The 12,505-nt window shown below is 39.4% G+C and overlaps 2 protein-coding genes across 3 annotated transcripts; one reads left to right on the forward strand and one right to left on the reverse strand.

Annotated features, from left to right (window-relative positions):
• xrra1 (X-ray radiation resistance associated 1) lies at positions 1–9,173 on the reverse strand. 2 transcript variants are annotated; one of them, XM_085797943.1, is made up of 18 exons: positions 8,927–9,173; positions 7,675–7,826; positions 7,507–7,578; positions 7,340–7,412; positions 7,149–7,246; positions 6,477–6,607; positions 5,388–5,492; positions 4,949–5,052; positions 4,781–4,833; positions 4,587–4,652; positions 4,422–4,515; positions 4,199–4,317; positions 3,982–4,116; positions 3,696–3,855; positions 3,457–3,572; positions 3,210–3,315; positions 2,899–3,127; positions 1–121 (listed from the first exon to the last, which is right to left on the reverse strand). In XM_085797943.1, the coding sequence occupies exons 1-17, from the start codon at positions 9,018–9,020 to the stop codon at positions 2,934–2,936; spliced, it is 1,872 nt and encodes a 623-aa protein (XP_085654069.1). In that variant the 5' UTR covers positions 9,021–9,173; the 3' UTR covers positions 1–121; positions 2,899–2,933. The 2 variants fall into 2 exon arrangements, with proteins under 2 accessions (XP_085654069.1, XP_085654068.1); XM_085797942.1 differs by lacking the exon at positions 1–121 and having other exon boundaries at positions 2,827–3,127.
• Positions 9,174–9,687: 514 nt separating this feature from the next.
• Positions 9,688–12,505, forward strand: LOC146974505 (sialidase-3-like). The gene is made up of 3 exons (XM_085797944.1): positions 9,688–9,867; positions 10,041–10,280; positions 10,389–12,505. The coding sequence occupies exons 2-3, from the start codon at positions 10,056–10,058 to the stop codon at positions 11,394–11,396; spliced, it is 1,233 nt and encodes a 410-aa protein (XP_085654070.1). The 5' UTR covers positions 9,688–9,867; positions 10,041–10,055; the 3' UTR covers positions 11,397–12,505.

Genomic DNA, 12,505 nt, shown 5'->3' on the forward strand with positions numbered 1-12,505 from the left:
ATAGCACCTGGAGCTGCTTTATAATAATAAAAACTATTGCACCAGTTTTACACATGAAGTTCACTTGTACTGTAGCTGTACAGTATAATCTCTGTTGTGTCTGGATGGAGGCCTCCACAGCCTGTAAAAAAAAAAAAAAGACGTCACAATGATGTCATGGGGTTATCCTGGCTCAGCCATAGACAATACAAGTTGTATCACAGGAAGCCCAGTAGCATTCACAGTTTTTTGGAAGTTACTCTATATGGATTAAAAGTCACGATATCTCGGCCTCTGCTGTTTCAGCTCTGATCATTGTTTTTTGTGGTGTTTTTCTGACTTTATGAAAGTCCAAAACAAAATACTTTGCTCCGTTTGAAGGTTTTTCATAATGATGTTTCTATTTATTTCTTAATTTTGATGGTATATTTTTTGGCAATCCTGTAATTGTATTTTTGTGGCTATACAGAAAATGAAAATCTTCTATCAATGTGAAGTTTAAATTGTGCTGACAGATTCAATCATACCCTTTTATGAACTGACCAGGCTCATAATGTGTATCATTGTGTATCTACACTACTGATGTTTCTCCTGATGTCACATTTGTTTTGTATTGAGCAGAAAAGTGGCAGAGAGGGTGTGAGACCTGGATCAATTTGATGCTTGTAACAAACCAACAAAGCATGATCTGCTTTGCTGGTTTATAATAGCTGGTGCAAACACGAGAAGACAAGGAAAGAGTTTGTATTAATCCTAAAAATGATGACAGAAGCTGCAAAGTCAACAGTCATCCAAACACATTGATATAATCTGCTCTGCATGGTTTATAGCAGCTGTTACTGATCATTGCCCGAAACTGTGGAAACTGACATGTATAAGGAAACTCTTACATAAAAGAATTCCAGCATGAAAACGCTGCACTTATGCAACAGTAGACGCTTGAAGTACCAATCATTATCACTTCAAAATTACTTCGTAACAGCTTTCTTGTCAGGCAAAATAAATTCATGGCAGGACTCACTGGCTGGAGAACAAACTCCAACAAGTTCCTCTAAGCAACAACAAATTCTCAACAGACCTTAACTTGAGTTGCACCAGAGTGTGGAGAGAGCAGTAAAACTACTTGTGGTTACCAAAAAAAAAAAAAAAAAAAATACTGACGAGATTTAACACGGTTTTCTGGAAAATACACAATCACCTGGAAAACTGTTTCTTAGTCAGAACTACTTCAATTGGCAGTCTCCTCATTACCATCAAATATATCGCTGGGGATGAAAAACCCTCTGAAAAGCTTGATAGCACAGACCACAAAGTTCAGATCGTTCTCAGTATCTGAATTTATTTACCAGAACAAACACCCTCTTTATATGTTACAAAATTTTCTTTATTTTGGATTATTTGCAACCTGTCATTTTGGGTATTTTAATGTCAGCTTGTCAAAATCACATTACTAACCGCTCTCAACTGTGTTTGCATGACCTATTGTTTCATTTTGGTTGGTTAGGGTAAAAAGTCTTTCAGAAAAAGATATTTGGTTTTAGGCGTCAATGATTTTTAATTTTTTTCCCCCATGATTTAGGGCTATAATAAACATTATAAGTAAATAAACAGCCTTACAACTATTCTGAAATATGATAGACTGTATTTCAAAAATATTAAGGTAATTACTGTGACAGTTGAAATGAAATGGGACAAAATGAAAATGCGAAACATGTCACTGAGTGACAGCATAAGTCGATATACAGAAAGCATTGTTTTCTCTATACGTAATCTTATTAACCATCCAATACATACAGAAGCAGGGGAATATCCGCAGATGAGTGTAATAATGTAGAAAATCTGCATGACACATCTTCAGAGTACCTATTGATTTATTCCACCTGGGCTGAACGTGCATTCCACATCTGCAAGCTACTCTGGAGAAAAATAATTGAAATCACATGAAGGACAAGACCGTGAAATCAAAAAGGGAATGAAAAACGAAAACAAAACATGACTAGAAATTTTAAAAAGCTTGACTTGATCATTTATGTGTTTAAGGATGTGGACTGTAAATCATGTCCAACTGCAGAGGTGGGTTCAACACTACAAACAACTACTGCTCAGCTAAGTACTGTTGCTCCTGCCTGATAGAAATTATCACAGCTAGCTTCACTGACGCTGTGCAAAACAGCCCAAAATCCAGAGATGTAATTGCCCAAAAACTTCAAACTGTGACCCTGTATATGATCAAATCTGGACTGGACGCTCAGATCACAAGATTGTAAGATATCATATCAAAGAATCTCCAGATATGATCCAGATTCTTGCAAGAACCTGAAAAGGAGAATCTCCCTATTCTTGGCATTTTGGCCGATGTGAAACCTACAGAATAAAAGCAGATGCACTCAGACAGAAGAAGATATTTTCTTCTTCTGTATACAACCATGCATGTCCCTAGAGAATACCTGATCAATTCAAGTCAACTGTAAACTCTAGTCTAGTCTAGTCTAGTCTAGTCATTCAATCACTGTAACACTCAAAGCCACAAACTTACTGAGCTGCCAGGTGACATTAATCCAAGGTTTATAAAATCGCTAATGCTCAGTTTCCATTTCACAAAGATATTCCCCTAAATCTTAACAAACAACACCCATATTTTTAATTTAGCATGTTGTTGTGATATTGAAAAAATCTACGCTGTTGTCTTTTTTCACTGGGCCCCCATAAACAGCTTGACTGAGGCCATTTCAGTAGACTCGAAGGATGAGAACCGGACCTGCCATCTTCCTCAATGATTTTCACATTTGACAGTTGTTCTGTGGTGATTTCAACTGATACAAATGCAACACAACATTTGATGCGTGCTATGAATACTATGCGGTCGGTGCAGCTGCTCAAAACCACCACAATGTCCCAGGATTGACCAGACAGACTCACGTGTTCTCGTATTCACGCTAAACTTTAAATATGAATCACAGCATCTGCGCGGATGGAGGTTGAACTCCATCTAGGTTGGTGTTTCTATCAGACTCCGGCTGAAACATCTGGCTGGCTGCTTGTTCCATTGTTCTCTCATGGACCATCTTGTACTTTGTCTTCATATCCCTCAGCAGAGATAAAGCCTCTTTATGTTGCCTGTTCCCGCCTGTGCTCTTCAGGGCAGTGCCTGTACAGAAAACAAAGAAAGGTAATGTCATGAAAGGTCAAGTGGCTGAAAGCGATTGATATCATGTCAGACATGTTCATACTCAAGGCGACTTCTCTCCTCGTCGTACTCCCTTTGATTTCCTTGATCATCTCTTCAACCCTTTCATTTGGCTGCTTTATTGGTTTCGGAGGTGGAAGTTCTTTAATCTGTGTACAGAAAGTTTTGAAGTCACAACATGAAGGTAAGATGCTATTCCTTGTTCTTTACGGTTCTTGTTGTGTTTGATGTAATTCGACAGCGACATTGAGTGCAAATGCAAATGAGTTTTGTGGAGCGACATATCAAACCCTTTTCTCTCTTTCTCTGTATGGCATCTGGATGCTATCAAGTTTTGGTTTTGTGTCTCTGTAAACATTAAGATTCTTCAGTGTGTGTTCCAGCATCCGAACAGCTGTTTGAATTCCTGTTGGGAAAAAAAAAGCATGAATATTCCTCTTCACTATGGGGCCATTGTATAGGCAAAGTCTTTAGGGCCTCGGGAACATGTACGAAAACAAACAGCTGCAGGTGAAACTAAAGTCCTCACCAATGGGCTCCACCGCTTCAGGGTTTGGTCTTGCATCCATCATCATCTTGGAACAGTTTAACTTTTCAGGAATGGTATCATCCTCATTATTGTCATCATTTCCTACAGTGTTTTTCTCATCAGCTCGAAGATCAGACTCATATTCAGAGTCGTCTGCTGTCTGGAGATGAAATAACATCAAGACGGACAAATTCACTGGGTATTTGTGAAGAGCAAATGTTGTGCAAATGTTTCTCAGCCAATAGCAGCAATATGAAAACCACAGACACTGGACATGTACATATACCTGAGTAACAAAGAAGTGGTTTGTATTTTCTAGCGAAGTGTCGTCCATGCTGTTTTGGGCCTCTTGGGTTTGTGAAGGACCAGGCAGATTTATCAGCATTTGCTTCTTTGACGACTTTGAGATTCTTTCCTCTACCTGCAAAACAAAAAAAACACAGACCTTTTTAACTTTGGAGAATCATGATCAGACAATATTAATGATGCAGACCATGTCCAACCTGCCATTCTGAATTGATGGACATCTTCAGTGGGGGCTTCACAGCTTCCTGCGTCTTTTTACGTTTTATTGTTATCCCCCGTCTCTCATGGAGGTAATGGGTCAGTAAGGGGGGATCTCCTGTGTTCAAGCAAACACATGGAGGGGATTTCAGCAACCCAAAAAAAAAGAAAAATCAGAACTGATCTTCAAAGACTTCTCCTTATTTTAAGAGAGGGGATTACCACTTCTCTGTGTGGTCAGAGGGTTGGAGTGAATATCAATTTCGCGAAGCATTGGGAGAAGAGCGACGGCCATCAGCGCTTCTTCCTCTGCAATCTGAAGACAAACCACCGATGAGAAACCTTCACTGACAAAGTTCACTTACTGATAGTAGACAAACAATATACCTTGTTGTCTGACAAATCTAGGAACTGCAGCTCTGGTAGTGGTAGACTGGATCCTTTGTCTTGCTCCTCCAAGTTGACCCAGAGAGAGAATGAGAATGACAGACCACACACACAAGATTATTTTACAAAATATGCGCTACAGAAAAAAAAAACTGTGATAAAATATGTCAAACACCAAATGCAGATTTACTTACCTCTGAGATTCTCTTGAAATCCTCATGATTCTCAGCATCTGGGTCAGTGTGGGCTGGTGTGAAGGGATAATAAGACATATTTATTTGAAGGTTGCTGAGGTAACTCTTGCACACACATCCACTGGTAAATTATTTGCAAATTATACCCAGCAGTTTCTTAGCATTTACCAGGTCTCTCTTCCTCAGAAGTCAGCACAGGTCTTGAACGTCCCCCTTGTTGCAAATATGGTACTTCACGAATGTGGTTCTTCTGTAAGTTTAAATACTTCAGTCTGAAATTGAACAACAATTCAAAAAGAATAAGTGTTTCCGCAGCTTGTGTTTTCCAGTGATGGTCAGAATTAATGTGGCTGAGGCCAAAACATCTCATCTTTTAGTCCCTATTATGAGTTCATCTTCTAAAACAATGGACCCTACTCTTCCCATAATGCAACATGACAGCACCTCCCTGTGTGATAAATGTCCACATGTTCAAATCTCTGTTACCAATTTAAGCTGCAGCTACACAGACAACAAACACTTCACTTTACTTGAATTCAGTGTATGAATGATACTGAAGGAAAACGATTATGACTCTCAACTACAACATAGGAAACCACATCATGACCTGTTCAGGTTTGTCAGGCTGTTGAAGACTCCAGAGGTCAGTTTGTTGTCATCAAGCATCAGGACTTCAAGAGCTCTAAACTGTGTGTCTTCTTCTTCAGTCGGCCTGGACAAAAAGGTACAACCAACTAACTTCATTCAATGCATAAAGTACATTTATGAATAGACAGTGGGTGTATTTTATAATGTAGTTAAAGCTGCATACACTCTATTGATATATATGTGCATACAACCTTTATATACCTGACTGTTGAGCAGGTGTATAGACTGTCATTACATTTCCTTCACCAGAATCAGGAGTGTAAATCAGGAACATTTGTGCACCCCCTTTTGGTCAATTTGAAAATGCATCTTGACTTTCTGTGTTATTAACTGTTCAACCAGAGATAAAAACCCGATAAAATATAAACAAGCTCATGCATATGATTAGTTTGCAAGTCAAATGATGACTGGCCCAAATGGCTTGAAGCATCACTATTAAAGAATAAAACATTAGCATTATATGTTTCTATTCATGCCTCTGCTCCTCTCATAAAGTGAGGCAGCGTCCTGTGCACTGCCTGCTTAAGACAGTCTCTGCAGGAATAATTGACGGAGGCAGACTGGAGGCCATGTCAGGCTGTAGTTAGAGAATTAATTTGCATTTTGATGTGGAAAATATGCGTTGGAACAGATTAGTTGTCTTTCACTCTGCCAGCTTCTCTGTATCATTCTTTTTTCCTTTTTTTTTCGTTTATGCAAAGAATTTTTGCGTCTGTCTCACTGACAGATCAGGCATTACACATAGTTGTGCTTGATGCAGCTGACCTGTGGGTGAAGTAAGAATAAAGAAAGAGCACGTCCGCTTATTGAACCAATTATCTACTTGTTCTTTTTTGGGAGGGCATGGATTTTTTTCCCGGAACAAATGAACAAACACTTTTAGAAGAAATCGAGTTGTTTTTTGATTTTTAGCATACATTTACACCAGAGCTGATAGATAAAATACAAAAGACAATTAGTTAATTATAGCACCAAGATGTCATGTTGTCTGATTATAACTAAAGCCATAGATAAAATTGAAATTAAAAATCCATAACAAACACTGTACTTAGATGAGGAACCCATAGGAGGTAGATGATGAAGCTTATTTCCAGTCAGATGAAGGGCTTTTAGACGTGGCAGTCGACCGATGGAAACAATATCATCAGCTGACAAACTGTTGTAGGATAAATCCAAAACCTGTGAAGATTTAAAGTAAACATTTAGATAAACATAATCACGTCAAGAGGATGAAATAGAAAAAGAAGAGGAGAGGAGTGTGAGCCTGAGATTATGCAGTCTGAAATATTATAGATTTTACACAGATTAGCTACTGATCTGCCCTGTACTTGCATGAATTAATTATGGATTTTATTTATTATCATAATCAACTTTGTTCAAGCATCAAACAGGCACAAAAATTGAAATTCTATTTTTTTAAAGGGCATGATGGCGGCATCAGTAAAGATTAAACTGGCTATACATGGTTTCTTTGTTTTTCAGTGGATTACAGAAAAGCATGAAAGAACTAGAGATGTGAAAGAAGCTGAAAAAGGAAATGAAGGAGCAGCAGGAAGAAAAATGATGGAAATCAAAGACTTCAGAGTTCCTGTTTACTTCAGAGTCAGGTCAAGTTGTTTTAATGCTGTAATATGTTAGTAATCTGAATAAACAATGTTAAGCAAAAATAATAACAAAAGTGTATGTAATAAGAACCACATGGCAAAGTCAGTCATCTCACCTCAAGATGCGGGAAGTCAGATGCATCAAACGTCATGTTACAAATGCCGTTAACAGATAGATTGAGTTTTCTCAAGGACACAAAGCTGCTGAAAGAGCCTGGAGAAAAACAATGGACAGCTCAAACATGTGGAACTTCTTTACCGGAGAATATTTTCACTGAGGTTTTGCTTGATGTGTAAAAATAATCACCTAAAGAGAGGGAGTTAACAGAGGCATCGATGTAGGCTACATTATTAAACGCCTTAAGATCTTCTGGCTTCACCTGTGCACAGGTAGGAACAACTCTTCAGTCAGTCGACTCAGTCCCATCCACAAACTACCACGTGATTGTTAAAAGTGTTAAAAGTGACTCTTACAGAATTCAGTGTCTGTTCACTGACGTCAACAGAGCACAGCTGAGATGGTTTATCAACACAATGTAACTTGAGCTACAAAAAAACATTGAAAATTTAAATTATTTGCAGACGCCAAAAGACAAATTGTGTTGCTCACTTTTGTAAAATAAGACATTATTAGTAACTCACCAGGAAGGGCCCATCTAATGTATTACCAACAGGCACCAAGCTGCTCTCTTGCTTTTTAAGAGACTCTTTTAGAGACTCTTTTATTCTTCTTTGAACATTAGTGTGCTTCTTCTCCTCTGCCTCTCTGTAAGCCACAAGCCAATGACCAGTACCTGTAAGATTGAATAAGGTATGATCTGCAGTTACACTGTTTGCATTTGAAACAAGGCAGAAACTGACAATTATTTTCATAATTGATTAATTTGCAGGTTATTTTCTTATTGTATATCCTGTTGTCTGTATAACATGATAAAATAGTGAAATATAGCCATTAACATTTCTCAAGTCTAAAAACCCAAAGACTGTGAATTATCAGTGACATAAAACAGAAAAATATTCACATATTTGAGTGACTGGAAACAGAGAATATTTTGACACATTTGCTTGATTAGTGTCTCAAACCATGAACTGATTATTAAAACATCTGCCATTTGACTAATATAATCAGTTATTGTAACACATTTGCAAAACATGTGGTGCTAATACAATTTGATCATATGTTATATTAAATGAAGTGTATATTTGCCAGAACAGAGAGCACTCATTATTTATCCAAGAGCATGTTGCTTTAACAGTCCGGCAGTGCTTAGCTTTCAGTCCCTCTCCTACAGGTGATAAATGGCTGTTTCTAGTGTATTAATTTCATATTTTAACTATTAGCCTAACACATACAGATATTCATTCAGTCACATTAAAACTTATGGGGAAAATGTTATTACACAACTTCTACAGATGCCTAGAGCATTTTGCATCAAACCTCAAATGTATCCTCATTAAGGCAAATCAAACTGTCTTCCAGTAGTGGTGGTCTTTTGTTTTTAATTGTTTTGGACAGACATAATAAGAAACACAAACTGGCCTCTGATATAGTTTTGCTGATAATTTGTCCTGTTTTCTGGCATCACAAATGTAACTGTGACAAAAAAATAAGGGTAACTTAATTGTTAGATGAATAATAGGCTATAGTCTAAGTTAATTGTTATGGTGTCCCCCTTTTCTATAAATAGCAGCCTAATAATTGTTAGCAGACAACCTGGCAACCCAAGGGTCATTGCATCAGGCCCTAAAGCTGCAGTTTATTAACCTTTAAAAAATATTGCTTTACCATAAATTGTTTTCATTGTTGTTATAGTTGTAATGTCTTTGTTTTTGATAACACTCGGTCATTATGTTAACTAGTTATTATCTTAGATAAATAATTTAAATAACCCACCGTCCTTCTTTCGACGAAGTAGTGCTCGAGCTGGGAAACATTTGGTGGCATAATATCTCTGCCCGTCATCAAATTTATACCGTGCAGCAGTCATGTTGTTTGCTTGTGTAGTAAATCCATTTGTCACGAAAAAAAAGAGAGAGGGGGGGGAGAGAGAGAGAGAAACTTTCTATGCAAATGTTAATTACACTTTTCACGACCTGACCTGGCAAAACTAGTCTCTGCGGATCCACTGTAATGCTCTGTCTCCTAGCAACAGCACATGAGCCCTTGCCCCTCCCCCTCCCGTCCAGCAGGGGGCGGTGTCGTCTCAACCCTGGTGTTTTAATGGCGGAAGGGACCGGTGAGCCTAGCTTATCAAAGATATTATATATTTTTAAGATAATACACCGCCCAGAAGTGTTTGACATACATTAAACAGCTCTCATGCGCTATGCGACAGCTCTTTCGATCAATAACGCAAGGTATTTATTTGCAAATCAAGACGAATTTATTTACGTCCGACCGTTCGTGTAAACATTAGCTCCCTACTAGCTAATCTGATACAGCCACACTGCGCAGGTGAACCGCACGATAACGTTATCACCGTGACTGAAATTGGATGTTGTGTTTGATTACTCTTCTCTTGTAAGGGCTGTTGGCTAGCTTTTCTGTCACGTAACTGCTTTGTTAAAACAGTAAAGAAAAAAAAAAAAATACGGGGCAAAAGAGGATAATTTTGGTGCCTCATCTCTAAACCGCCGACGTCTGGTTCAGTCAGTCAGGCGAATGCGGAAGTGCGCGACAGGGTTCCTCCTCACTGAAGCGCCTCTTGTTTTCTGATGAACCTTCAGCATCAGTGTCGTGAACATCAGAGGTCCCTGGATCGGCGTGAAATTAGACTGTATAATGCCGAGCACAAGAAGATCAAAGGTGACGAATGGGAAGAGTGACAAGTGAAGGTACGTGCTTGTTGTTATGCATGCAGAGTAGGACTATACACGCCACAGACTATGTACCAATGCAATCATCTGTGGCTATTGGAGCTGCTGGAGTGTGAACTTGTCTGTGCTTTTTAAACATTGTTAACATAACAATGTACAGTCTTAACATTTGCAACGTTTTCCATCCACAGGAACTGCGATTCACCATGGGAAACACACCATCAAAAAGTGGCAGTGAAGAGGAACCAGTCAAAACAACTTTATTTGAAAAGGAGCCAAGTGGGATAACATACAGGATCCCTGCTCTGATTTATCTGCGGCACAGTCACACCTTCCTTGCTTTTGCAGAGAAGAGATCAACACCTTCTGACCATGATGCCAAAATACTTGTTATGAGAAGAGGAACGTTGAAAGATGATGGATCTGTTCAGGTTATTAGCTTTACTTTAACACTGACGTCTGTTATCATTATCTGTGCTCATCTTATTCACATGTTGTCCTTTTCCATGTGTTTTTTTTGTTTGTTTGTTTTTTTACAGTGGTCCTCCAGTCAGGAGCTGTCAACAGCATGTCTACCAAACCGCCGCACCATGAATCCTTGCCCTGTGTATGAAAAAAACAGCAAAACATTGTTTTTATTTTTCATCTGTGTCTGGGGAAACACCACAGAAATTAGGCAGATCATCACAGGTAAGAACAAGGCACGTCTTTGCTGTGTTAGCAGCAGTGACGACGGACAAACCTGGAGTCAAACAAGAGACTTAACAGAGAGTGTAATTGGCGAAACCATCCATAAATGGGCCACATTTGCTGTGGGCCCCGGCCACGGTGTTCAGATGGAGAACGGCAGATTGATCATTCCAGCGTACGCCTATTACATCCCTTACAGATGCTGTTCCTACCCCATCCCTTTTACAGTCTACCCACGTGCATTGTCTATTTATAGTGAAGACTTGGGGCAGACATGGCATATAGGTAAGATGCTCCGAAAAAAGTCATGTGAATGTGAAATGGCAGAGATCATAGACCACGAGGGCAGGAGTCACCTTTACTGTAATGCTCGTAATAGAGGAGGCCACAGATGTGAGGCCCTGAGTGAAAACAGTGGTGTGTATTTCGACAAGCCTCACATGGCTAAAGAGCTCATCGAGCCGCCTTATGGTTGTCAAGGCAGCGTCATTGGCTTCCCCGCCCCGGAATTTGTCCCAAATGATGATGCAGAAAGCAAAGCTTGTGGCACGTCGCTCTTGTCTCCAGACACACAAACCTGGCTCCTCTTCATGCATCCAACCAATAAGTCCTGCCGAAGGGACATGGGCGTATATTTGAACCGGTCACCCCTGCACTCTTCGGGCTGGGACAGGCCCCGGATCATCCACAGCGGACCCAGCGGCTACTCAGACCTGGCCTACAACGGCGACAAGGATCAGTTTTCGTGCCTCATAGAGTGCGGCAAAGAGAGTGAACTTGAGCAGATTGCCTTCATGTCGTTTACCCTTAATGATGTCATGCAGACGGGCAGTAAGAAAGAAAAAAAGTTACGCTGAATTGCGGTTGTTTTATTTGTGTATTACCGAAGCTCTCTGACATCCTCCTGCAACCTAAAAGTCGAAGCAAAAGCCACTAAATATGCTGTGCAGTAACATCTGTCTGTGTTTACTGTTGTTCTACATTCTGGAGATGATAATGCATGAGTCGTGTGTCTTGTTGTCTCCTTGTTTACATGAAAGCGTATTTCAAGTCTTAATAGTATTAATATGCAACCAGCTGTACCAGGAAGGAGACCGTTTTTTAAAAGTAGGGTGGTTGATTTTAAGCATGCTGTGCTGGACTGTCATTTTGTTTTGTTTTTAAACAGGCTTCGTGTGTAGCATGTTTGACGAGCACTTCATCCCCATTTCTGCATCTGATTAAACTCTCAGTATCTCTGAGCAGTGGAGAGAGTTTGCCTACCTCTTTTTATTTTCATACGAAGATTATAGCAGGCCTTGTAAAGTAGAGCGTAGAGTTTTCCTCCATGCTCAGTCTCTCCTTTACATTTAGTACTCTCTGATTCACATATGCCTTCTACTCCACTGTTCAAACTTAAGCCGTGCCACAGCCTGCCAGCGCACAATCTTTTCTCCAGGTCACAGCGAGTGCCACAAAGTCGACGAAAAAAGAAAATGGACAGAAAAGATTCAACCTTCACTTTTTACTTGCCAGCTAATCAAGGACGAGACCAACTAAACTGTACCAGCTAATGGATCAACGAAGATGAGCATTGGGATTACTTTGTACTTGACACAGATTTTTATTACCTTATATTGCATTTTCAAACGCTATATTCCACTTTGCTACATTTACTTATTTATTTTGAGTTTGTGATTTCCAGAACAGGCATCATTAATTAATTACATGCAGTACAACGACCAGGTACGATTGAAAGCATGATACAGCCGATGAAGATTAACTATTTATAAAGCTACTAGGAATTTGCACACACCTTGTACTGAGCGATTTTAACATCCCTCTTTGCCTAATGTTGTGAGGCAAAATGCCTCGAGGTGACTCTACACTAGTTTCATTGTGTTTTTGTTGACTGTTGTGAAAAGTGACAAAACCTGCATGAAACCTGTATTTTAGTAGAAAATAAAAGTAACGTGTGATCACCTGA

This window comes from Trachurus japonicus, chromosome 14 (assembly GCF_045865225.1).
Source record: "Trachurus japonicus isolate A0001 chromosome 14, Traja_1.0".
NCBI classification, from domain to species: domain Eukaryota; kingdom Metazoa; phylum Chordata; class Actinopteri; order Carangiformes; family Carangidae; genus Trachurus; species Trachurus japonicus.